This window comes from Hypanus sabinus, chromosome 10, assembly GCF_030144855.1.
Source record: "Hypanus sabinus isolate sHypSab1 chromosome 10, sHypSab1.hap1, whole genome shotgun sequence".
Taxonomy (NCBI): Eukaryota; Metazoa; Chordata; class Chondrichthyes; order Myliobatiformes; family Dasyatidae; genus Hypanus; species Hypanus sabinus.
Window position 1 is genome coordinate 143,244,847 of NC_082715.1, and position 27,636 is coordinate 143,272,482.

Genomic DNA, 27,636 nt, shown 5'->3' on the forward strand with positions numbered 1-27,636 from the left:
ATAATGGACAATGAATTACCCCCAGATTCCATCACCCACCTGTACACTGGGAACAATTTACAATGGACAATGAATTACCCCCAGATTCCATTACCCACCTACACACTGGGAACAATTTACAATGGACAATGAATTACCCCCAGATTCCATTACCCACCTACACACTGGGAACAATTTACAATGGAAAATGAATTACCCCAGATTCCATCACCCACCAGCACACTGGGAACAATTTACAATGGACAATGAATTACCCCCAGATTCCATCACTCACCTACACACTGGGAACAATTTACAATGGACAATGAATTACCCCCAGATTCCATTACCCACCTACACACTGGGACCAATTTACAATGGACAATGAATTACCCCCAGATTCCAGCACCCACCTGCACACTGGGAACAATTTACAATGGACAATGAATTACCCCCAGATTCCATCACTCACCTGTACACTGGGAACAATTTACAATAGACAATGAATTACCCCCAGATTATATCACCCACCTGCGCACTGGGAACAATTTACAATGGACAATGAATTACCCCCAGATTCCATCACCCACCTACACACTGGGAACAATTTACAATGGACAATGAATTACCCCCAGATTCCATCACCCACCTACACACTGGGAACAATTTACAATGGACAATGAATTACCCCCAGATTCCATCACTCACCTGTACACTGGGAACAATTTACAATGGACAATGAATTACCCCCAGATTCCATTACCCACCTACACACTGGGAACAATTTACAATGGAAAATGAATTACCCCAGATTCCATCACCCACCAGCACACTGGGAACAATTTACAATGGACAATGAATTACCCCCAGATTCCATCACCCACCTACACACTGGGAACAATTTACAATGGACAATGAATTACCCCCAGATTCCATTATCCACCTACACACTGGGACCAATTTACAATGGACAATGAATTACCCCCAGATTCCATCACCCACCTGCACACTGGGAACAATTTACAATGGACAATGAATTACCCCCAGATTCCATCACTCACCTGTACACTGGGAACAATTTACAATAGACAATGAATTACCCCCAGATTACATCACCCACCTGCGCACTGGGAACAATTTACAATGGACAATGAATTACCCCCAGATTCCATCACCCACCTACACACTGGGAACAATTTACAATGGACAATGAATTACCCCCAGATTCCATCACCCACCTGTACACTGGGACCAATTTACAATGGACAATGAATTACCCCCAGATTCCAGCACCCACCTGTACACTGGGAACAATTTACAATGGACAATGAATTACCCCCAGATTACATCACCCACCTACACACTGGGAACAATTTACAATGGACAATCGACATCTATTAACCTGCTGGTCATTGGTGTGTGTGAGACGCCCACATGGCCACCGTGTGAACCTGTTCTGCATTGGAACTGGACTGCTGGAGATGTGAAATTCTGGCTCTACTAGTTGTCCCTTGAGCTTCCCACAGTTGTGCTGTGTGAACTTTGGACACACAGCCAGCTCCCACAAACAGCAAACTGCAAAAATGCACTGTTTGGCATCTGAGTTTTATAGGAAGAAATGTATTTGACATATGTTTCCCTGAATTTTCTTCAGGTATTGTGATGGGTCCTTGGTTGTCCACTGGAGCTGCAGGAAGCCGAGGTCCCGGATCAGCAGGTTCAGGAACAGTTATTACCCATCAACTGACGGGTTTCTGATCCAGTGGAGAGAATTTCACTCCCCTCAACTCTGAACTGATTCCACAGTCTACAGACTCACTTTCAAGGACTCTACACTCATGTTCTCAGCATTTCTTATTTATTTACTTATTTATTTGTTATTATTGTTGTTTGTTTCTTTTTTTGTATTCTCACACTTTGTCTTGTTTTGCACATTGGTTGTTTATCCATGTTTGTGAGCATTTTTTTAAATTTTTTGTTCGATTGTGAATGCCCACAAGAAAATTACTCTCAAGGTAGCATTTGGTGACATATACCAACTTAGATAATAAACACACTTTGAATGGTTCTCCCGCGCCTCCTCATTTCTTTTGCTGAAACCTCAGCCAGTTTGGTGCCACGTACAGATAATGATAAAGATTACTTTTATTCGTCACAAGAACACCGAACCATCAATACAGTGGAATGCATCACTTGCCAGCACAGTCCGAGGATGCGCTGGGGCAGCGTGCAAGTGTTGTCATGCTTCCAGTGCCAACATAACCTGCGGAACCTCTCTTTCCAGTGCATGAGCGCGAATCCAGGCAACACATCCTGGTAAACCTCTTCTGCATCCTTCCTGCAGCAGAGTGACATTTCAGAGACGGAATAAAGAGACGGATAAGGGGGCATCACGTCAAAATCCCAGGGAAGAAACAGAAATCTTTGAGAATTTCTTCTTGGATGAGGGAACCTTAAAACATACTTTTTCACTTTATTCATGAGCAGGATTTGGACAAACCTGAATTTATTGCCAACTCCGCGATGTACATTCAGTGTGAAATGTGCAGTTTTCTCTATATCTGCCCATGTGTTTGTATTGTGATCTACTGTAGATTCTGGACTACAGAGCGCACCTGATTAAAAGCCGCACGCTCTAATTTTAGAAAGAAAATCAATCTTGTACTTGTACAGGCCACACCGGATTTTAAGCCGCAGGTGTCCCACGTTGTAATATGAGATCTTTACGCAGAAAGATATTACACGTGAGGATTTTTTGACTTTTAATTAAATCCGTATGGTAACATAAACAAATATATATTGCAAATGCTTTTTTTCGAACAGTGCCTGTAACACAGCTACTTTTAAATATACATACGTATCGGTAACACACAAATTACGTTGCGTATACTTTTTTACTGAACAGTGCACGAACAACATTCCAATATCTCCTAACGACTGGTAAAAAAATATATATACTGCAGCCTACCAGGAAAAGTTATTGATCGCCTTCTTCATCTTCCTCCTGCGCACTAAAACCATCAAAGTCCTTTCTTCAGTGTCCGAATTGAATAAAACCTCAGGATCTCGTCACTCACTTCAGTCTCTTCGTTGTCGCTCTCACTTGAGCGCACGTGGTCCTCTTCATCATGCAGCAGTCCAGCCTTTCAAAACCCGCTGGTGATGGTGGATGTTGTGACACGGCTCCACGCATTTAGGATCCATTGGCAGACTTGAGTTAAAGATGCTCTTTGCATGCGTCCTGTTTTGGTAAAGGATTTCTCGCCGCTCGTCATCCAAGCCTCCCACTCAACGCGCAGCGCCACTTTAAATGCCCAGTTCACGCTGATGTCCAGTGGCTGCAAATACTTTGTGGTGCCCCCAGGAAACACAGCTGGAATTGAGTTTGTACTCTTGATGGCAGCTTTCACTGAACTTTCATTGTCAGCCGCTTAAAAAATCACCATCGGTGGAAGCTTTAGTCCGGATGCTGTGCAGCTCAGAACACAAGTAAAATGCGTTCTCTCATGGCCACTTGTTTTCAGTGTGATGGATGAGTCACCTTTTTTATTAACAGTCCGAGTGAGAGGCAGGTCAAACGTCAAAGGTACTTCATCCATATTTATGATATCATCTGGCCCGATGGAATTCTCCGCTATCTTAGTTTGAGTGAATGTGCGGAAGTTAGCAAGCTTTTCCTCGTGGTCGGGAGGGAGCTGCTGACACAGAGTCGTGCGTACCCTGACGGACAGGCCTTTTCGTCTCATAAATCTAAAACACCACGATGGCCCACCTCTAAAATCTTCGATTTTCATTTTGGTGGCGATTGCTTTAGCCTTCAGTCTGATCTGCACGGTGGAAACACTGCGGCCGCCTGCTCTCTGTGTGTTAACCCAGTCTTCAAGAAAGTTTTCAAGTTCGGGTCATCTGCAATGATTACCTCTGAAAGCTTTTGTCGTCTTTTTGCATTGACTCAGTTCTTCACGCTGGCGTCTCCACCGTCTCACCATCGATTCATTTATGCCAAGATTATGTGCAGCAGCTCGATTTCCTTCTTCAACCGCCAGATTGATCGCCTTTAACTTAAAAGCTGCATCATATGCTTTTCTTCGAGTGTTTTCCATGTTGATGAGGGTGAGTACAAATGACTGATTTACAATAATTTAATTGTGAAAGTGCGCTTGATTTATCGTACAATTTCATTGGACCTCTGTGAACTACTCATCAATTTTATTGGTCTACTGTTACGAGGCAAAATGTTTTTGGCGGCATGAAAAAAAAACATGCATTAGCCGCACCGTAGTATAGGCCGCAGTGTTCAAAGCGTGGGAAAAAAGTAGCGGCTTATAGTCCGGAATTTACGGTACATTCAGTGTGAAACATGCAGTTTTCTCTATATCTGCCCATGTGTTTGTATTGTGTTCTAATATCTAACTGGGATGTTTAGTTCTTAATCAATGTAACTGTGTCATAAGTAGCCTGTCTTCCAGTCTCAGGGGGTCAGCAATTAGTGTGTTGTCCTGTCAATAAACCTTCTGCTTTTGGCCGTCCATCCATGTGTCTCGATGTATTGAGGAAAGATTGTGGAAAAAGTCAGGACATTGGAGTTATATATTGGCTAAATTGGATAAGGGTGACAGATTTCTTTCTGTGAAGGTCTATAACGAGTCTGAAGTGTCTTTCTTTTTAAGTTTCAACTTTACCTCTGTCAGTAATAGCTCTATTAATTGGATTTATTTAATTACTTGTATAGATTGACATTGGATTTCTGACTCAGATTAATGGTTTAGAAACTTCACTACTGCAGCACAAATACAAGTCAGGAGGATACTGTACATTGCAGCTTTTTAAAACTGTAGCCAGGCCACTCCGTCAGTATTAAATCCAATTGTGGTCACCTCATGAGAGGAAGGGTGCGGAGGATTTGGAGAGGGTGCAGAAGAGGTTCACTAGAATACTGTCTGGATTAGAGGGCATGAAATATAAAGAGAGTTTGGACAGACAGGGGTTGTTTTCTCTGTGGCTGCAGAGACTGAGGGGAAACCTGATAGACCTTGAGAAGCAGAGGTAGAGTAGAATAGTCTGTATCACTTTTCCCCACGGTCAAATCCTCTCCAATTAGAGAGTACACATTAAAGCTGAGAAGGGGGGTAAGTTCAAAAGGTGGGCCAGTTTTTACAGAGAATGACGCGTGCTTGAAATGCACTGTCAGGGGTGGTAGTGGAAGCAAATACAATAGAATTTGTAGGCTCACGAAGGTGCAAAGTACTGACGGATACGGCCATTGTGCAGGCAGAGAGATTAGTTTAGTTAATCTTTTAATTACTAGTTTAATTAGTTCGGCACAGTGTCACAGCCCGAGGCCCATTCTTGTGCTATACTGTTCCATGTTCTAAGTCTCAGCATTCAACCTACAGTGATGTGTTTATGCAAAGAAGTTGTTTTGGTTTTGTTCTGTTCCGAAGTACAGTGGCTTTCTCTCTCTGCAGGAATACACCCTGGCTGTGCTGGGTGGCGTAATGTGTCACTGTGGCTTTCCTACCACGCATTTCACGCTGCATGCCCCCGAGGACGAGCACCTGTGTGCCCAGAAATGCGCGGGTGAAGAATACGAGCACTGCGGGAGTGCGGAGTACTACGTCGTTTATCAGACCCAAGTGCAAGGTGGGGTGCAAAATCAAAGGCAAGTTTATTGTCATGTGCACAAGTATTACTCAGAGCAGCATTAGAGACACTAAGAACACATAAATTATAGAAAAGGAACTCAATTTGAACAAAAATGAATACCCATTGCATTGCAATGGCCATAGTGTTGTTATAATGAGCTGGTGATTAGGAAGGTTCAGGTTGCTTCAAGGACAGAATGGTTGAAGGGAAGAAGCTGATCTTGAACTTTCTGGGACTTCAGGCCCTCTTGCTCGATGGCATGGAGCAGATGTGGGGATCTTTGAGGATATGGTTGCCTCCTTGGGGCAATGCCTCATGAGGTACTTTCAGTAGGGAAAAGGGATGTGTCTGTGATGCATTGGGCTGAGTTCACTACCCTCTGCAGCTTCTTATGTTCCTCTGCATTCAAACTGCTGTGGCAGATAATAACTTGGCAAGTCTTTTACCGAAGGACATAGAGCATTACAGCACAGTACAGGTCCTTCAATCCATGATGTTGTGCTGACCTTCTAACCTACTCCAAGATCAACCTAGCCCTTCCCTCCCTCATAGCCTCCACTTTCTATCATCCATGTGTCCAGCAGTTACCAGGTTACTCAGCATGTCAGTTACATTGGAGTTTTCCTGCCGTTAGTGTTGATAACTTCTTCATACACACACACAGAGAAAACGCATTTCCATAGCACCTTGTACAAACTCTGTCCGTTATAGCCAATGGAGTGTTGAGTTTAGCACAGATATTGTTGTAACATAGGAAACATGGAGGGATTTACCTGCTCAATATGTCACAATGCGTAGGTTGTGTCACAAACAAGTGTGTGTTGTAAAAGGTGAGCCCAAGTGGATGGGATTGACAGGATACTGCTGTCCTGGGTGGAGAGTCTGGGCCAGAAGGTTCAGGGTTAAGATAAGACATCAGGCACTTGGGTGTGAGAGGAGAAACCTCTTCACTCAAGACGGGGTGTAAGTGTCTCTTCCGAAGAGCCGTGGATGATCAGTAGTTGAGGATATTCATGGATTGGGAGATGGACGAAGGAAACTGGGGCTACAGGATCAGGCAGAATTGTGGACAAGGTTCGACCTCAGAAATGGAGATGCTCGGATCTGGAGCAACAAAACGTGCCATTAGGAGAAGTCAGAGGACGAGCAGTATCTGTAGGGGCAAAGGAAGGGTTGACAGCCTGCACCAGGACCTGTCTTGTTGACAATCCCTCCCCCCACAGACGTCCGTCACTTGCTGAGATCCTTGTTTCTTGTGATCTTACTGAAAGGACAGGACTGGATGGAGCTCAGTGAATATCTGACTGTTCTTACAGATAACCGTTGCATGGATCGCCGGTTCCTGCCTGCACGCTCGAAACGCCTTGTGGCCCTGGCCAGCTTCCCGGGGGCGGGGAACACGTGGGGCCGTCACTTGATGGAGCTCACCACCGGCTACTACACGGGCAGCTATTACTTCGATGGCTCTCTCTACAACAAAGGTAGGATCCTTGCAAAAATATAGCAGCACCAGAGGCTTCGTCTGAGATGGGAGTAGAGCTTGGGTTCGAGGTCCAACAAGAGTCTCCAGACGGGAGTCTGAGACTTGATGCAGAAGAAGCTTAAACCAAAATCATTGTTGGCATATGGTCACTGCTGTGCATGGATTGGATGGGTTGAATGGCCTCTGTCATAGAAAGCAGCTTATCCCTGATGTCCATTGTTCCACCATTGGCAGCCGTACCTTCTGTGTTCTTGTCTTCTGGAATTCTCCACCACCCCTCCACATCTCTTGGTCTCTTCCTCCCTCTCTCTCTCACCCTCTCTCTCACTCTTTCTTAATCTCTCTCCTCCCTCCCTCCATCTCTCTCCACTCTCTCAATTTCTATCTCTAGATCTTACTCCCCCCTCTCTCTGTCCCCATCTCTTTCTCCCTCTCTCTCCCTCTTGCTCTCTCTCCTGTTTCACTCTCTCCTTTTCTTTCTTTCTCTGTCTCCTTGCTCTTTTTTCCTCATCTCTGCTCCCCCTCTCCTTTCCCTCTCTCCCTCTCTCTGTTACTCCCTCCTCTCAGTCTTTTTTCCCTGTCTTCCCCACCCTTCCTCTCTCTCTCTCCCCACACTCTCTCTCTCTCTCTCTCACACTCACTCTCTTTCTCTGCTCTCTGCCATTCTCTCAGTCCCTGTGTCTATGTTGTTTGTGGCCATTGCACCATCAGCTAATTAAATTGGGCAAGGCCCATCTTGTCTCTCTCCTGCCATTTGTCGTCGTTCCAGAGTTACCGAACACTACAGACCCTTCAGCTCACCTAGTCTGTGACAAGCCATTAATCTGCCTCGTCCCATTGACCATGGCCCCCCAGACACCTCCCATCCATGTGTGTTATCCAAATTTCCTGTAAGTGTTGACATTGACCCCTCATCAGCCATTTCCACTGGCAGCTGCCTCCACACTCTCACCATCCACAGAGAGAAGATGTTCCCCTCATGTTCCCCTTTCGCCCTTAACACATGACCTCCAGTTATAGTTTAACCCAACCTCAGTGAAAAACACTTGCTTGTATTTACCCTACCGATACCCCTCATAATTTTGAATACCTCTCTCAAGTCTCCCCTCATTCTGCTACACTCCACTGAATAAAGTCCTAGCATTCAACCTTTCCCCTAACTCAGGTCCGCAAGGGATTCCAGTCGAAAGGGGTTTTGTAGGAGATAATTGTAGGGTAAAGTAATTGGTGGAATGTACATAATTCACAACCTCCAACACTGAGTTGGGGTTTCACTTTAAGAGGCTGGTCTGATGTGATGACGTTAACGTAAAAAGCTTTAGCGCACTTTTATCTTTAGGTTTTGGTGTTCAATGAAATGTGTTACGGTTTTCATTAAACATAAAACGCTTCACTTAATTTAATTACAAAAGCCATGGTGACCCCAATGCTGTAGGATGATTCCAGAATTATCGAACATGTTGGCCAATACAATCACTTTGAAACTGCCGGAGTCTTGGGAGCAAAACCCATCGCTTGGTTTGTACAAGCTGAGGCCCAGCTCGCTCAGTGAGAAATCACTATCAAAAACAATAAATTCTACTGTGTGGTAGCATCGCTCGGCAATTCCACGGCTGCGAGAGCCATGAGTCTGCTTGAAGACGATAAATACCGATTGCTGAGATCTCACCTTCTACAGATATTCGGAGTCTGAGTGCTCCAAACAGTTGCTCTCTTTACCCGGTCTCGGAGATGCCGGGCCTTCGGAGCGAACAGACCAGATGCCGTCTCTCCTGGGAAATCACCATCCTCGTTTTATTTTTAAAGAACTCATCTTCCAGCAAATGCCTGATCCAGTTTGCACAGCCCTCGCGATTGCAGCTGTGATGGACAACAGGGAGCTTGCTGAAATGGCTGATAGTCTACGCTCAGCCAGGCAGCGGTGTATCACTCCTCGTCCTTTCTCCACCTCAACAGGCCCGAACAGCAAGTCTCCAACATAAGGACACCCTCGACTCCGAAACAGATGACCCCGGGCCTGTGCTCGCTTTAGCACCAACACCAGGAAGTGCCGATCACCTTGCAGCTTCGACATCAGATGTCACCAGGGTCACCTACTGTTCATTATGGGCACCCTTTCAAGGGTGACAGGGGTGCTGAAGTGAGTGTGCTGCCAGCATTGCCTATTGATGAGAAGGCAGAGCAAAGAAACCTGATTGGAGACCTCCAAAGGCGGCAGGATCCAGATTACAGGACAGGACCGGTGACACTCTGCATCACCCCCAGGTCACTGGCACTGAGGTAGCATTACACTACCGTGCCACCCTAAATTATATGAAGAAAATAATCAGGAATGTCCGTGAATTCCTGTTGCTTTAATTGAATGGACTATTTCTCTGACGTGTTAGCTTAATTGTGCAGTAAGTTTAACGTTATGGAGCTTTTGATGTCTCTGGGCCTTTACTCTGATGAGCTCAGGAGGATAAGAGAGTACCTCATTGAAACCTACTGATAGGTTGGACGTGGAGAAGGTGTTTCCATTACCAGCAGAGCTGAGGATCTGAAGCCACGTTCTCAGAATACAAAGACGTCCCTTTAGAACAGAGATGAGGAGGAATTTCTTTAGCCAGAGGGTGGTGAATCTGTGGAATTCATTGCCACAGGCAGCCATTGGGTGTATTTAAGGCAGAGATTGTTAGGTTCTTGATTAGTAAGGGGGTTAAAGGTTATGGAGATGAGGTGAGAGGATAGGATTGAAAAAAAATTAGCCATGTTTAAATGGTGGAACTGACACAATGGGCCAAATGGCCCAACTCTGCTCCTCTATCACATGGTCTTATAGAAAATCAAAAATAAACTGCAGATGCTGGAATTCTGAAGTGAACAGAAAACATGCAGGAACTGTTGGAGAGAAACAGTGGGCAGTTGGAGATTAGGACCAGCAACCCAATAACTTGTAAATTGTAGATTGGTTTGGTTTTGGCAAATGGAGTGAGGTACAGTGAAAACTTTGGTTTGCATGTCATCCACACAGATCCCTTCATCACCTCAGTACATTGAGGTCATGCGAGGGAAAACAATAACAGAATGCAGGATAAAGTGTTATTGTGACAGAGAATATGTGGAGCAAGCAGACAATAGTGTCCAAAGACCATTATGAGTTTAATCAACACGTACAAACAAGCTGGATGAACTCAGCAGGTCGGGAGCAGTCAACGTTTCGGGCCGAAACCCTTCGTCAGGACTGAAGAAGTAGGGGGCAGTGGTCCTATAAAGAAGGTGGGGGGAGGGTGGAAAACCAATCAGAGGAAGATCAAGGGGTGGGGGAGGGGATAGGTAGGAGAGGTGAAGAAGGAATGTAAGGGGAAAGCACTATGGGTAGTAGAAGAAGGCAGAATCATGAGAGAGGTGATAGGCAGCTGGAGGAGGAGACAGAGTGAAAGTTGGATCCCGGTTGCCACCCCCTTCAACTCTGCTTCACATTCCCATTCGGATATGTCCATACATGGCCTCCTCTACTGCCATGATGAGGCCAAACTCCGGTTGGAGGAGCAACACCTCATACACCGTCTCGGTAGTCTCCAGCCCCTTGGTATGAACATCGAATTCTCCAACTTCTGGTAATTCCCTCCCTCTCCCTTCTCCCATCCCACTTTCATTATGTCTCCTCTTCTAGCTGCCTATCACCTCTCTCATGATTCTGTCTTCTTCTACTACCCATAGTGCTTTCCCCTTACATTCCTTCTTCACCTCTCCTGCCCATCTCTTCCCTGCCTCCTCCGCCCCCCCACCCCTTGATCTTTCCTCTGATTGATTTTTCACCTTTCCCCCACCTTCTGTATAGGGCCCCTGCCCCCTCCTTCTTTAGTCCTGACGAAGGGTCTCAACCCAAAACATTGACTGCTTGTTTCAACGGATGCTGCCCAACCTGCTGAGTTCATCCAGCTTGTTTGTACATCATCCATGTTGATTTGACCACAGCATCTGCAGTGTACTTTGTGAGGATAAGAGTCCATTGTATTATACTAGGGCACCTTTCAATAATCTTATAAAGATCCTCGAGCCTGGTGGTACATCCTTACAGGGTCTTGCCTGATAGGAGAGGAGAGAAGGGAGATTGTCCAGGGTGGGTGCGGTCTTTATGCCCGCTGCTTTACCAAGGTACTGAGACATGTAGACAGAGTCCATGGAAGTGAGGCTGTTCAACGTGATTTACTGAACTCTGTTCACAATTCCCTGCAGTTTCCTGAGATTGTGAGCAGACCAGTTACCATGATGGAGCCAAGACATAAAATTACTGAAAATTGCAAAAATAATGTAAAATAAGAAATATTGAGGGATTGTTCTTGGTTTCATGGACCATTCAGAAATCTGCTGGTTGCAGAGAAAAACCTGTTTCAGGATAGTTGAGTGTGAGTTTTCAGGCTCCTGTCCCTCCTCCCTGATGGTAGCAATGAGAAGAGGGTATGTTCCAGATGGTGAGGGTCCGTAATAATGGATGCTGCTTTCTTGAAGCACCATCGCTTGAAGATGTCCTCAGTGGCGGGGAGGATTGGAGCTGGCTGGTGCTACAACTCTCTGCGGCCTCTTGCCATCCTGGGCCTTGGTATCTCCATATTAGCCTGTGATGTAACCAGTCGAAATGTTCTCCCCCGTATGTCTATAGACATTTGCAGTCTCCTCAAACTGAACAGAACAGAGGCTTGTCCCGTGATGCTTTGCCCTTGCCTGCTAGGTATCTATACACTGAACAATGTAACTTCCTCAAGTTGGCAGCTGGACCTGCTCCTGATTCTGGCACAGGGGATCACAGCCTCAGAAAGGGGGTGGTCTGTATGAGTCCAGGAACATCCAACAGACAAGGTTCTAGTTTATCTGTCATGGTACACCAAAACCTGCAGTGAAATCTGTCATTTGCATTAACACCCAACACATACCAGGGTTTGCTGGGGGCAGCTGACAAGTGTCGCCATTCATTCAGATTCAGATTCAGTTTATTGTCATTTAGAAACCACAAATGCAATGCAGTTAAAAAATGAGACAACGTTCCTCCAGAATGATATCACAAAAGCATATGACAAAACAGACTACACCAGAAAATCCACGTAACGTTTGGCAATCCCCAATCCAGAGTCCGGAGAGACTGCTGCGTATTAATATTGTGCTACCGTCTTAGCACGTTCCCCGGAAAGGAGCTCCAAATCCACCAGACAAACAAGACCAAAAACTAAAGTTACAAGACCTGCACAAAACCACATAGTTACAACATATAGCTACAACAGTGAAAACAATAGCATAATTGATAAAAAAAACAGACCATGGGCACAGTAAAAATAGTCCAAAGATGTTAAAGGACTATAAGTTCAAAAGAAATCACCACACAGTTTCCACAAGTCCCCAGGGTCCCGACAGACTCGCCATCCCACGCCGGTGGCAGAAGGAAATACCCCCGCTATGGACTTCCACGGAACCGCCCGACTCAGCCTCGCAGACACAGCACACAATGAAAGCTCCATCGAACCCAGCCTCTCAGAATCTGACTTGCCCACAATGCTCAGCAGAACAACACGGACTACATCAAGCAACAAAGAAACAACATCAAAGATCCTCGAGCCTGGTGGTACATCCTTACAGGGTCTTGCCTGATAGGAGAGGAGAGAAGGGAGATTGTCCAGGGTGGGTGCGGTCTTTATGCCCGCTGCTTTACCAAGGTACTGAGACATGTAGACAGAGTCCATGGAAGTGAGGCTGTTCAATGTGATTTACTGAACTCTGTTCACAATTCCCTGCAGTTTCCTGAGATTGTGAGCAGACCAGTTACCATGATGGAGCTGGACTTGATGCTTTCTATGGTGCATCAATAAAAATTGTTCAGGGTTAAATGGGACCTGCCAGGTTTCTTAAACCTCCTGAGGAAATAGAAGTACCGATAAGCTTTCTTGTCCATGGTGTCTCCGTGGTTGGACCAGGTCAGACTATTGGTGAGGAGAGATGCTGTTTGCTTTCTGGTCCATGGTGTCTCTGTGGTTGGACCAGGTCAGACTATTGGTGAGGAGAGATGCTGTTTGCTTTCTGGTCCATGGTGTCTCCGTGGTTGGACCAGGTCAGACTATTGGTGAGGAGAGATGCTGTTTGCTTTCTGGTCCATGGTGATTCTGTAGCTGGGTCAGCTGTTGGTGAGGTGGAGCTGCTGATAAGCTTCCTTGTGCGTGGTATCTCTGTGGTTGGACTAGGACAGACTATTGGTAAGTGGAGATGCTGTTTGCTTTCTTGTGCGTGGTGTCTCTGTGGTTGGACTAGGACAGACTATTGGTGATGTTCACTTTTAGGAACTTGGATCTCTCCGCCCTCTGAACCTCAGCTTCCTGTGTGAACGGAGAATCATTGAAAATCTCTGTATTTATTTGAGCAGGGTGTTACACAAACGTAGACGACTACAGCACAGTACTGGCCCTCAGCTCAGGATGTTGCGCCAACCTATATCAACCTGTTGCATGATCAAGCCAACGCTTCTCTCCTACACATCTATAACTTTTCATTTTTCTTACCTCCATGTGTTTATTTGAGAGTTTTTAAATCTCCCTATTGTCTCAGCCTCTACCATTACGGCTGGCAATGCTTTCCGGGTCTCACATCCGTAAACTGACACTTTCTGAGCCAGCTGGTCACTGAGGCCACAGAAAGGAGCGTCAAAGCTGGGATTCCAGACATCAGAACGTACTGCGAAACGTGTTGTGTGAGTCGACAATCACCACAGTCCGAGGCAGCATGCATTAGAGATACTGCACAGTAACTGGCTTTCTGGCCCAATGGTCTCGTGCCACCTAACCCATCTGTGTGACTTTGGAATGTGGGAGACAACCAGAGCACTCAGAGAAAACCTACACAGTCACGGGGAGAATGTGCAGCCTCCCGAGAGCCAGCAGCGGGAATTGAACCCTTCACTGGCGTTGTAATAGCACTGCATTGAATACTACATGAGAGAGCTGCAGTGCTTCCGGCGCACAGTACTCCGACTCACAGGAAAGAATCACTTTCAGGAAACACACAGTCCTCCAACCCACAGGAAAGAATCACTTCCAGGAAGCACACAGTCCTCAGACCCACAGGAAAGAATCACTTCCAGGAAGCACACAGTCCTCCAACCCACAGGAAAGAATCACTTCCAGGAAGCACACAGTCCTCAGACCCACAGGAAAGAATCACTTCCAGGAAGCACACAGTCCTCAGACCCACAGGAAAGAATCACTTCCAGGAAGCACACAGTCCTCAGACCCACAGGAAAGAATCACTTCCAGGAAGCACACAGTCCTCAGACCCACAGGAAAGAATCAATTCCAGGAAACACATGGTACTCCAACGGTCTGACCCATAGGAAACAATCAGTAACATTGAAAGACTGCAAAGAAAATGTACAGGGACATTGCCGAGACTTGAGGACCTGAGTTATAGGGAAATGTTGAGTCGGTTAGGACTTTATTCCCTAGAGCGTAGAAGAATGAGATAAGATTTGATAGTGGTGTATGAAGTTAGGAGGGGTACAGATAAGGTAGATGCAAGCAGACCTTTTTCGCTGAGGTGGGTGGGACTACAACTAGAGGTCATGGGTTAAAGGAGAAATATTTAACATTGTCCTGGGGGGGGGGAATCTTCTGTTCTCTGATGGGTGGTGTGGAACAAGCTGCCATCGGATGTGGTGGATACGGGTTTGATTTCAACGTTTAATGGATTGGTACTTTTTGGGAAGGTTATGGAGGGTACGGTCCAGGTGCAGGTCATTCAGACATTCCGAATAGGCAGAATGTCTGGCAGCACGTTGGTGTAGTGTTTAGCACAACACTTTACCGTTCAGGCAACCACTGTTCAATTCCTGCCGCTGCTGCCTGTCAGGAGTTTGTACGTTCTCCCCGTGACCATGTGGGTTAGTCTGGCTGTTCCGGTTTCCTCCCACAGTCCAGAGGCGTACCAGTTGGTAGGTTAATTGCTCATTGTAAATTGGCCCATTAGGCTAGAGTTAGATCGGAATTTGTTGGGCATCACGTCTCAAAAGCTGGAAGGATCTACTCCACACTCTATCTGTAATTGTATGCAGGGTTGGCATGGACTAGAAGGGCTGAAGGGCCTGTTTCTGCGCTCTATGACTCTACGTCCCTGTACACAACACCTCAGGTGTACTGGTGCAGGGGCAAGTTGCTCGATCAACAGCCAATCTTCTACATTATCACACAAGTGACCCGAGTTCAAGTGGCAGCTGGGAATTAAAATTGAAGTGACTACGTAAATAAAAAATGCAGTTTTTGTTTATTAAAGTATTGGTAACAGTAACCATGGAACCAGCAAATTGCCATAGAAACCCATCTGGCTCTCTGCTACCCTACAGTAAAGAAACTACAACCATACCTTGGTCTGACCCGCGTGACTCCAGACCGCTAATATAGCCGACTTCTCCTTTGCTCAGGTAATTCAGCATAGACCATAAATAGTGGCATTGCTGGCGGGGTCTGTGAATTAATAATAGATTAAAGATGTCACTGTGACTTTAGAAATTATATTTAGTAAAGGCACGTTGTAATATTCCATTGGACAGCTTTTTACTGGTGACTGAGAAACTCTCGATGACCCTGAGGCATCGGCAGCCTCCAGCCATCTACTGCCAACGTCACCATCAATTATCGGAGACAGGGTCGAAGTGCTTCATTTCAGGCTTTAATGTGAAATACCAGGTTTGATGCAGGATGCCCAGTACGTCAGCTCTTTTGAACTGCAAATTATGAATAAACCCAGCTGGTGAATCAGATAACGGAACTGATAAAGACAAGAAATTCACAGGTGCTGGAAATCCAGAGTAACACATACATAGAGTAACACATACAAAGTGTTGAAGGAACTCAGCATCTATGGAGAAGAATAAACAGTCGACATTAACAGCCTATTCATTCAGCAGCCCTGAGGGGTTTCAGCCCGCCATGTCAATTGTTTATTCCCCTTCGTAGATGCTGTCTGATCTACTGAGTTCCTTCATCTCCTTGTGTGTAGATAGGAACTGATTTCCCAAACCCTTAACTCAGGACTCAGAATTCACTGCTCAGGGAAGAGATCCTGAAAGCCAGTTTACAGATAAATAAGGTAAGAATAGTCAACGGATTTTAAAGGCCGCTGAGTCCAAAGGTTCTTCCCTTGGAATAATGTTGGAGAACATGGGAATCTTTAGACTTATGGTCTTTCTGAAGAATAGGCTTCAGTTTTTAGAACTCCGAAGTATTTCTGAAGAACCAGAATCAGGTTTATTATGACTATCACTTGCTGTATATGATGACGTACACCAGTGATAATATATCTGATTCTGACAGGAAATTTGTTGTTTTGTGTAACAGAACAGTGAAAACTCATGAAGCCACAGAACAATAAAGCACAGAACGAGGCCCTTTGGCCCATCTGTTCTGAACTGATATTCTGCCAAGTGGACCACAGCCCTTCATGCCCCTCCCATTCCAACCCTCTGTAAAGTGCTGAAATTGAACCAGCACCCATCACTTTCACTGGCAGCTCACTCCACACTCTCACCCCCCCAAGTGAAGAAGTTCCCCCTCATGTTCCCCTTAAACTTTTCAGCTTTCACCCTTAACTGTTGACTTCTCATTCTATTCTTACCCAAGAAATAAAATTACTGAAAATTGCAAAAATAATGTAAAATAAGAAATATTGAGGGATTGTTCTTGGTTTCATGGACCATTCAGAAATCTGCTGGTTGCAGAGAAAAACCTGTGTCAGGATAGTTGAGTGTGGGTTTTCAGGCTCCTGTCCCTCCTCCCTGATGGTAGCAATGAGAAGAGGGTATGTTCCAGATGGTGAGGGTCCGTAATAATGGATGCTGCTTTCTTGAAGCACCATCGCTTGAAGATGTCCTCAGTGGCGGGGAGGATTGGAGCTGGCTGGTGCTACAACTCTCTGCGGCCTCTTGCCATCCTGGGCCTTGGTATCTCCATATTAGCCTGTGATGTAACCAGGCGAAATGTTCTCCCCCGTATGTCTATAGACATTTGCAGTCTCCTCAAACTCTGAACAGAACAGATGCTTGTCCCGTGATGCTTTGCCCTTGCCTGCTAGGTATCTATACACTGAACAATGTAACTTCCTCAAGTTGGCAGCTGGACCTGCTCCTGATTCTGGCACAGGGGATCACAGCCTCAGAATGGGGGCGGTCTGTATGAGTCCAGGAACATCCAACAGACAAGGTTCTAGTTTATCTGTCATGGTACACCAAAACCTGCAGTGAAATCTGTCATTTGCATTGACACCCAACACATACCAGGGTTTGCTGGGGGCAGCTGACAAGTGTTGCCATTCATTCCAGAGCCAATCTGACTTGCCCACAATGCTCAGCAGAACAACACAGACTACATCAAGCACCAAAGAAACAACATCATAAACAAGCCCCATTCCTCCCTCCCACCCACACACATACTTTAACCCCAGGACAGGCACCTAGCCTTCAGCATCCAGTGAACGTGGCTCGGATTTGCAGATATTAGTCTTTGAACTCCCCAGCGAACTTACAGAGATCCGCAGACACAGCTCCAGTCAACGGGCCTCAACGTCTAGACTTCCAATGTAACTCTTGAGCCTCAATTGTCAGCAACAGTTCCAGGATAGGCCAAGCACCAAATCCTAGGTCTCGGACTCCAGATTTGCTGATGACAGGACGCTGAACACTAGGCCTCAAACACTGGTCTTGGCTATTCGCAAACCCAAGCGGGTCATTGGAACTTGTTTCTGCTGTCAGCCTGGAACTCTAACTCCAGAACCTTTGAACAACTTGCTGACCTGAGGCAATCTTCACCTACTCTCTGCCAGTCCAACATCTGATCACATCCACGTCGTTGGGTCTTCAAATGAAGAGCAAAGATTTAGACTCTGGCCTTACAACTTTGCTGTCGTATTCCCTAGCCTGACCCCTAACTCCCATCGCTGTCCTCAAAACCATCCTCACAAACTCAAAAATCAATTAAAGCACAAAATATCTGGGACCTATGTGGCCACGGGGAGCAGTATCTTCCACTGGACCTTTGCAGTCCTTTGGCCACAGCGCTACAACTGGTGGGCTTCCGTAGAGAATGGTGTTTAAGTCCCAGAACAGGAGGCAACTTGCTGCGATTATATGGGCCCTCAGAGAAACCATGGCTACTGGACGGGGGTGCAGTTTTGGCCACTTTGCACAGATAGTTTTCACATATCATTGAAAAGCTGCAGCAAAGATTGAAAGTTTGGTTCCTAGAATAGCAGAGTTGCTCTTGCCTCAGTTGAAGCTGGAATTTGAGGGACAAGAGGGAATCTCATTGAACCTTATAGAATTCTTACAAGATCCATCAAGCTGGAGACATCCTGATGTGGGAACACAGGGGTCAAAGTCAAAGAATGAGGCAGGTCCATTCAATTCTGAAAAAGGAGAGATATCTTCATGTAAAGGGCAATGGATTTTGGAATCCTCCACACCAGAAATTTGTAGAGGTTCAGCCATTGAGTTCATTGAGAAAAGGTTTCTGAGATAGGGCAAAAAAATGCCACAGGTAGATCAGCCAGGAGTTTGATAAATGGTGGGGTAGATAGAGGGGCTGAATGGCCTAGTCTTACTCCTTGTTCTTATATTCACAATGCTGAAATCACTGCTTTCAAACGCATCCAAATACAAAGTGTACTATTGAAATCAATGGGATCATAACATTATAAAGATGATTAAAATTTGATTAAAATAACCTTAATTATGAAATAATTTAATTAAATCCAATTAATTGAAGAAATAGAAATGACTCGCTATTTTATCTGGCACAGCAATGCCTCACCCTGAAAATGAATGGAGTCGCTGTTCCGTGCAGCAATTCCTGAATTAATTTAAAAATAATCCAAAAATTGGGACACTTCAAAACCACATGTTTTATTAAAAGTTGATTTTGACCAGTCGGAGTCAGGCAGCGTTAGATGAAGTGTGAGTTTTATGAGTGTCAGAGGCAGCTCACCCATTATTAATTTATTTCAATGCAAACGGTGATCACTTACAGGTAAATGATTGTGGTTTATCACCTGTCAAGTGATCCATGGTTATTTATGGAGCTATCCACTCATATAAACACAAAGGGCTCTTTTCAGCTTACCTCCATTAATAACTAAAGAGCGGACTAGACTAGTTCTTAAGCAGACGGGATAAGAATTCTTTAGTGAAGTGAAGTGTTATAAATCCCTCCATCACCCTCCAAGCAGTCAATTGTCATCTACTGTCTCTGTTGTCCACTGTCTGTGTTTCAGATCCTGATCTGGAATAAAGTCTGTGATTATAGTGTGAATCATTTACATCAGATACTGACAAACAAGCAAAGACAGGTTAGTTTACCAAACCCGGTCCATTCTCCTGGCAGAAACAGTCACCTCATAGCATGGCCTCATCTCATTAACCCTTTGGAATGTGGGAGGAAACCAGAGCACCCAGAGAAGATCAACACGGTCACGGGGAGAATGTACAAACTCCTTGTAGACAGCAGCAGGAATCGGACCCCTATCTGTGATTGCTAGCACTGTAATGGCGTTATACACTACGCTATTATACCAGATTGGCAGCAAAACGTTTGGCATGGACCTATGGGCTGAATGGCTTATTTGTATGTGCCTTCACTGCATCCATCCATTCATGGAGTCTGCAGATGCTGGAATCTGGAGCAGCCTACAATGTGCTGAAAAAGGATCCCAGCGGGTCAGGCAGCATCTGTGGAGGGAAATGGGTAATCGGTATTTCGGGCTGAGACCTTTCAGTCCAGGTGAAGATTTTGAGTGTTGATCTATCCAGTCATAACATCAGAGTCTAATATCATGCGACTCACTTATCTTAGTGAGAAGAGTCCGTCCAAATAATCGTTTTTGGATGTCAGTGACATTCAGAGATATTCAGAATTATTGATACATTTGACAGCTGGTAAATCCATGGGGTCTGATACACTCAACAACCAATATTTTTACCATTTGCTCTGCAATCCCAGTTTTCAGTGAGAAACTGGACAGTCAACTCAAAAGTACAAAGTATATCTGTTATCAAAGTGTGTATAAAATATACAAGCTTGAGATTCATGTTAATTGATCCTCATCAACACCATTCATTACAATATTGTGGAGGTATGGTCACTGTATAGCCACTGCCAGGATAATGAATGCCAGTGTGTTCTGACCACTTATTGTCGTAGGATATTAATGGAAGTTCTGCAGTTTATCAGTTTAACAATTCCAAAGCAGCCTACTGCTTGAAGATAATTGCTAATCCTGCTGCAATTTATCCTCTCATTATCACTTTTAACCGTGGAATTTTTCACTTTGCAAAAGCAGTCAAAATTACTCATGCAAAAACATCATGCTACACCGAGAGAAAACTGTCTTAAACACATTTCAGTAATATCCAGTTAGTTGCAGTGTAGAGCACTACGTATCCGTGCGGCTAAAATGTTTGAGGTTCTCTTCATCGGTTGTCTATTCTTGATGGTCTATTGGGTGACAGTGGTTTCAGGGGGTGAGACGAATATATACATAGAAAGGTGCTGGGAAAAGGGCAGCAACAACATGAAGGATCCCACCCGCCCTGCTTATGGATGGTTTGTCAGGAGCAGGCCACGTGGTATCCACACCAGGATCACACACCAAAACAGTTATTTTCTCCAATCAGTGAGGCTGATCAACACCTCCACCCACTAACCCACCCCTCCATACCCCCAACTACCACTACTTCATCATTTCCCATCAGTCACCTTATGCACAGACACCCCTGTGCCTAGCATCTCTTTATGGACACACAATCAATCATAGAAGCTGCTAAATGTATTTATATTGATTGTGTTTTTATTATTATTGTGTTCTTTATCTTACTGTGTTTTTTGTGCTGCTTCGAATTAGGAGTAACGATTATTGTGATCTCCTTTACACTTGTATACTGGAAATGACAATAAACAATCTTAACTCATGAACCTTGCGAAGGCTTCTCAACCTCTGCATATCCCATCTCACTTTGTCCTGAGCACTCACCTATTTGCCCATTGATCGCAGAAATTGTCGGCAATGTGAGGCACCTTGTCCTCTCTACATTATTGAGGTGATATACAAACACAAGTTGTTGTTGGTGCACACAGGCCGTCTCCATGTCATGTCATTTCAAATGTCACCGAGATGCAACACTGAGCGGCATAGGAAGTCATTCCTGCCCGTGGCCATCAAACTTTACAACTCCTCCCTCGGAGTGTCAGACACCCTGAGCCAATAGGCTGGTCCTGGACTAATTTCCACTTGACATAACTTACCTATTATTATTTAATTATTTGTGGTTTTATATTGCTATATTTCAACACTATTCTTGGTTGGTGCGGCTGTAACGAAACCCAATTTCCCTCGGAATCAATAAAGTATGTCTGTCTGTATGTCAATAAGCTACTTTGTCCATATGTTAGAAAATGCACAAAATCACTGAATACAGTCATCATTCCTCCACAATATTGTCAGGGATGGTGTTGATGAAGGCCAGCTAACATGAATATTTGTTTATTGTCTCCACCTGCCTTGTAAGAAAGAGATATTTATTTATTTACTGCTTTTATCTGGAGTAACAGCACAAACGGTCCTGGCAGCCCAATGAGCCATGCCACCCAGTAATCCACCTCTTTAACACTCGCTTAATCACAGGACTATTCACAATGCCCGACGACCCTACTCACTGCTGTGTTGTTGGACTGCTGGGGTGGTGGGGGGGGGGGGGGGGGGAACCAGTCAGTAACGAGGAGAACGTACAAACTCCCTACTGATGGCATCAGATTTGACCTCCGAGCTCTGATGACCTGAGCTGTAATAGTGTCGCACTAACTGCTGCGTTACCATGGGAATTGAAGATCTGGGTGTCGCCCACACCCAGCGGCCAGTTTCAATGGTCTATTCGTATTAGTGCATGTTGTATTGAGTAACCATCTAAAGAAGAGATTGAATATCGATTTCCAAAGCAAATCTCTTTAAGTGGCCTCTCATGGTAAAATCAGAAGCCCGTGTTTCTCTGTTGCTTTAAGATGCATTGGTGCCTGATTCCTGTGGGGATGTGACATGCAAGACTGGCTCCAATTTGAGTTTAATAATATTAGTGGGAGCTCATTCATATGAACAGAGTGTGCACAAGACTGGCGTTTGTAAGCCAGGGAAGGCCTGGAGGAAAAATCCAACTTCACTTAGTGCACAGTGAGATCCCACTATTGACGTTGCAATATTGGGCAGTAGGAGCAATGTATAAACTCAAGAGGTTCTGCGGATGCTAGAAATCCAGAGCAAGACATGCAAAATGCTGGAGGAACAGCCGGTCAGGCAGCATCTATGGAGAAGAATGAACAATCGGTGATTCAGCTAGAACAGGGATCCTCAACCTGTGGTCCAGGAACTCCTTGCTTAGTAGTATTGGTCCACGAGGAGCCCCTGAGCTAGAGCAATGGCTCGACTTGTGAAAGGGCTGCGACCCTGGAGAGTGTTGTTAGTAAGTTGAGATGGCCATTTGAAAGGCATCATGGGAGTTTTGGCCCTGTGTATTTGGAGAGTGGGGAATGTGATTTACATCACAAGAGTTTGTGTACAGTGTATTCGGAGAGTGGGGAATATGATTTACATCGCAGGAGTTTTGGTCCTGCGTATTTGGAGAGTGGGGAATGTGATTTACATCACAGGAGTTTGTGTACTGTGTATTCGGAGAGTGGGGAATGTGATTTACATCGCAGGAGTTTTGGTCCTGTGTATTTGGAGAGTGGGGAATGTGATTTACATCACAGGAGTTTTGGTCCTGTGTATTCAGAGAGTGGAGAATGATTTACATCGCAGGAGTTTTGGTCCTGTGTATTTGGAGAGTGGGGAATGTGATTTACATCACAGGAGTTTGTGTACTGTGTATTCAGAGAGTGGGGAATGTGAATTACATCACAGGAGTTTTGCTCATCTGTATTCGGAGAGTGGAGAATGTGATTTACATCACAGGAGTTTTGGTCCTGTGTATTTGGTGAGTGGGGAATGTGATTTACATTGCAGGAGTTTTGGTCCTGTGTATACGGAGAGTAGAAAATGTGATTTACATCACAGGAGTTTGTGTACTGTGTATTCGGAGAGTGGGGAATGTGATTTACATCGCAGGAGTTTTGGTCCTGTGTATTTGGAGAGTGGGGAATGTGATTTACATTGCAGGAGTTTTGGTCCTGTGTATACGGAGAGTAGAAAATGTGATTTACATCACGGGAGTTTGTGTACTGTGTATTCGGAGAGTGGGGAATGTGATTTACATCGCAGGAGTTTTGGTCCCGTGTATACAGAGACTGGGGAATGTGATTTACATCACAGGAGTTTTGGTCCTGTGTATTTGGAGAGTGGGGAATGTGATTTACATCACGGGAGTTTTGGTCCTGTGTATTTGGAGAGTGGGGAATGTGATTTATGTCACAGGATTTTGTGTACTGTGTATTCAGAGAGTGGGGAATATGATTTACATCACGAGAGTTTGTGTACTGTGTATTCAGAGTGGGGAATGTGATTTACATCACAGGAGTTTTGGTCCTGTGTATTCGGAGAGTGGAGAATGTGATTTACATCACAGGAGTTTTGGTCCTGTGTATTTGGAGAGTGGGGAATGTGATTTACATCACGGGAGTTTTGGTCCTGTGTATTCGGAGAGTGGGGAATGTGACTTACGTCACAGGAGTTTGTGTACTGTGTATTCGGAGAGTGGAGAATGTGATTTACATCACGAGAGTTTGTGTACTGTGTATTCAGAGAGTGAGGAATGTGATTTACATCACAGGAGTTTTCCTCCTCTGTATTTGGAGAGTGCGGAATGTGATTTACATTGCAGGAGTTTTGGCCCTGTGTATACGGAGAATAGAAAATGTGATTAACATCACAGTAGTTTGTGTACTGTGTATTCGGAGAGTGTGGAATGTGATTTAAATCGCAGGAGTTTTGGTCCTGTGTATTTGGTGAGTGGGGAATGTGATTTACATCACGGGAGTTTTGGTCATGTGTATTTGGAGAGTGGGGAATGTGATTTACATCACAAGAGTTTGTGTACTGTGTATTCGGAGAGTGGGGAATCTGATTTACCTCGCAGGAGTTTTGGTCCTGTGTATTTGGAGAGTGGGGAATGTGATTTACATCACAGGAGTTTTGGTCCTGTGTATTCAGAGAGTGGAGAATGATTTACATCGCAGGAGTTTTAGTCCTGTGTATTTGGAGAGTGGGGAATGTGATTTACATCACAGGAGTTTGTGTACTGTGTATTCAGAGAGTGGGGAATGTGAATTACATCACAGGAGTTTTGCTCATCTGTATTCGGAGAGTGGAGAATGTGATTTACATCACAGGAGTTTTGGTCCTGTGTATTTGGAGAGTGGGGAATGTGATTTACATTGTAGGAGTTTTGGTCCTGTGTATACGGAGAGTAGAAAATGTGATTTACATCACAGGAGTTTGTGTACTGTGTATTCGGAGAGTGGGGAATGTGATTTACATCACAGAAGTTTTGGCCCTGTGTATTTGGAGAGTGGGGAATGTGATTTACGTCACAGGATTTTGTGTACTGTGTATTCGGAGAGTGGAGAATGTGATTTACATCACAGGAGTTTTGGTCCCGTGTATGCGGAGAGTGGGGAATGTGATTTACATCACAGGAGTTTTGGTCCCGTGTATGCGGAGAGTGGGGAATGTGATTTACATCACAGGAGTTTTGGTCCCGTGTATGCGGAGAGTGGGGAATGTGATTTACATCACAGAAGTTTTGGCCCTGTGTATTTGGAGAGTGGGGAATGTGATTTACATCACGGGAGTTTTGGTCCTGTGTATTCAGAGAGTGGAGAATGATTTACATCGCAGGAGTTTTGGTCCTGTGTATTCGGAGAGTGGGGAATGTGATTTACATCACAGGAGTTTTGGTACTGTGTATACGGAGAGTAGAAAATGTGATTTACATCACAGTAGTTTGTGTACTGTGTATTCGGAGAATGGAGAATGTGATTTACATCACAGGAGTTTTGGTCCTGTGTATTTGGTGAGTGGGGAATGTGATTTACATCACGGGAGTTTTGGTCATGTGTATTTGGAGAGTGGAGAATGTGATTTACATCACGAGAGTTTGTGTACTGTGTATTCAGAGAGTGAGGAATGTGATTTACATCACAGGAGTTTTGCTCCTCTGTATTTGGAGAGTGCGGAATGTGATTTACATTGCAGGAGTTTTGCTCCTCTGTATTCGGAGGGTGAGGAATGTGATTTACATCACAGGAGTTTTGCTCCTCTGTATTTGGAGAGTGCGGAATGTGATTTACATTGCAGGAGTTTTGCTCCTCTGTATTCGGAGAGTGGGGAATGTGATTTACATCACGGGAGTTTTGCTCCTCTGTATTCGGAGAGTGGGGAATGTGATTTACATCACAGAAGCTTTGGCCCTGTGTATTTGGAGAGTGGAGAATGTGATTTACATCACGAGAGTTTGTGTACGATGTATTCAGAGAGTGGGGAATGTGATTTACATCACAGGAGTTTTGCTCCTCTGTATTTGGAGAGTGCGGAATGTGATTTACATTGCAGGAGTTTTGGTCCTGTGTATACGGAGAGTAGAAAATGTGATTTACATCACAGTAGTTTGTGTACTGTGTATTCGGAGAATGGAGAATGTGATTTACATCACAGGAGTTGTGGTCCTGTGTATTTGGTGAGTGGGGAATGTGATTTACATCACGGGAGTTTTGGTCATGTGTATTTGGAGAGTGGGGAATGTGATTTACATCACAAGAGTTTGTGTACTGTGTATTCGGAGAGTGGGGAATATGATTTACATCGCAGGAGTTTTGGTCCTGTGTATTTGGAGAGTGGGTAATGTGATTTACATCACAGGAGTTTGTGTACTGTGTATTCGGAGAGTGGGGAATGTGATTTACATCGCAGGAGTTTTGGTCCTGTGTATTTGGAGAGTGGGGAATGTGATTGACATCACAGGAGTTTGTGTACTGTGTATTCGGAGAGTGGGGAATGTGATTTACATCACAGGAGTTTTGGTCCTGTGTATTCAGAGAGTGGAGAATGATTTACATCGCAGGAGTTTTGGTCCTGTGTATTTGGAGAGTGGGGAATGTGATTGACATCAAAGGAGTTTTGGTCCTGTGTATTCAGAGAGTGGAGAATGATTTACATCGCAGGAGTTTTGGTCCTGTGTATTTGGAGAGTGGGGAATGTGATTTACATCACAGGAGTTTGTGTACTGTGTATTCAGAGAATGGAGAATGTGATTTACATCACAGGAGTTTTGGTCCTGTGTATTTGGTGAGTGGGGAATGTGATTTACATCACGAGAGTTTGTGTACTGTGTATTCAGAGAGTGAGGAATGTGATTTACATCACAGGAGTTTTGCTCCTCTGTATTTGGAGAGTGCGGAATGTGATTTACATTGCAGGAGTTTTGCTCCTCTGTATTCGGAGGGTGAGGAATGTGATTTACATCACAGGAGTTTTGCTCCTCTGTATTTGGAGAGTGCGGAATGTGATTTACATTGCAGGAGTTTTGCTCCTCTGTATTCGGAGAGTGGGGAATGTGATTTATATCACGGGAGTTTTGCTCCTCTGTATTCGGAGAGTGGGGAATGTGATTTACATCACAGAAGCTTTGGCCCTGTGTATTTGGAGAGTGGAGAATGTGATTTACATCACGAGAGTTTGTGTACTGTGTATTCAGAGAGTGGGGAATGTGATTTACATCACAGGAGTTTTGCTCCTCTGTATTTCGAGAGTGCGGAATGTGATTTACATTGCAGGAGTTTTGGTCCTGTGTATACGGAGAGTAGAAAATGTGATTTACATCACAGTAGTTTGTGCACTGTGTATTCGGAGAATGGAGAATGTGATTTACATCACAGTAGTTTGTGCACTGTGTATTCGGAGAATGGAGAATGTGATTTACATCACAGGAGTTTTGGTCCTGTGTATTTGGTGAGTGGGGAATGTGATTTACATCACGGGAGTTTTGGTCATGTGTATTTAAAGAGTGGGGAATGTGATTTACATCACAGGAGTTTGTGTACTGTGTATTCGGAGAGTGGGGAATGTGATTTACATCGCAGGAGTTTTGGTCCTGTGTATTTGGAGAGTGGGGAATGTGATTGACATCACAGGAGTTTGTGTACTGTGTATTCAGAGAGTGGGGAATGTGAATTACATCACAGGTGTTTTGCTCATCTGTATTTGGAGAGTGGAGAATGTGATTTACATCACAGGAGTTTTGGTCCTGTGTATTTGGAGAGTGGGGAATGTGATTTACATTGCAGGAGTTTTGGTCCTGTGTATACGGAGAGTAGAAAATGTGATTTACATCACAGGAGTTTGTGTACTGTGTATTCGGAGAGTGGGGAATGTGATTTACATCACAGAAGTTTTGGCCCTGTGTATTTGGAGAGTGGGGAATGTGATTTACGTCACAGGATTTTGTGTACTGTGTATTCGGAGAGTGGAGAATGTGATTTACA

At 44.7% G+C, this 27,636-nt stretch overlaps 1 protein-coding gene across 5 annotated transcripts in view; it reads left to right on the top strand.

Annotated features, from left to right (window-relative positions):
* LOC132401189 (sialate:O-sulfotransferase 2-like) overlaps positions 1-27,636 on the top strand; it is a 764,445-nt gene that overhangs the window by 615,333 nt on the left and 121,476 nt on the right. For all 5 annotated transcript variants that reach the window (XR_009514518.1, XR_009514517.1, XM_059983172.1 and 2 more), the window contains 2 exons: positions 5,448-5,622; positions 6,942-7,106. Coding sequence is in view for 3 of the 5 variants with exons in the window: in XM_059983172.1 (XP_059839155.1) it covers positions 5,448-5,622; positions 6,942-7,106 (340 nt within the window). In the remaining 2 variants the exon portion in view is untranslated. The remainder of the gene's footprint in view (positions 1-5,447; positions 5,623-6,941; positions 7,107-27,636) is intronic.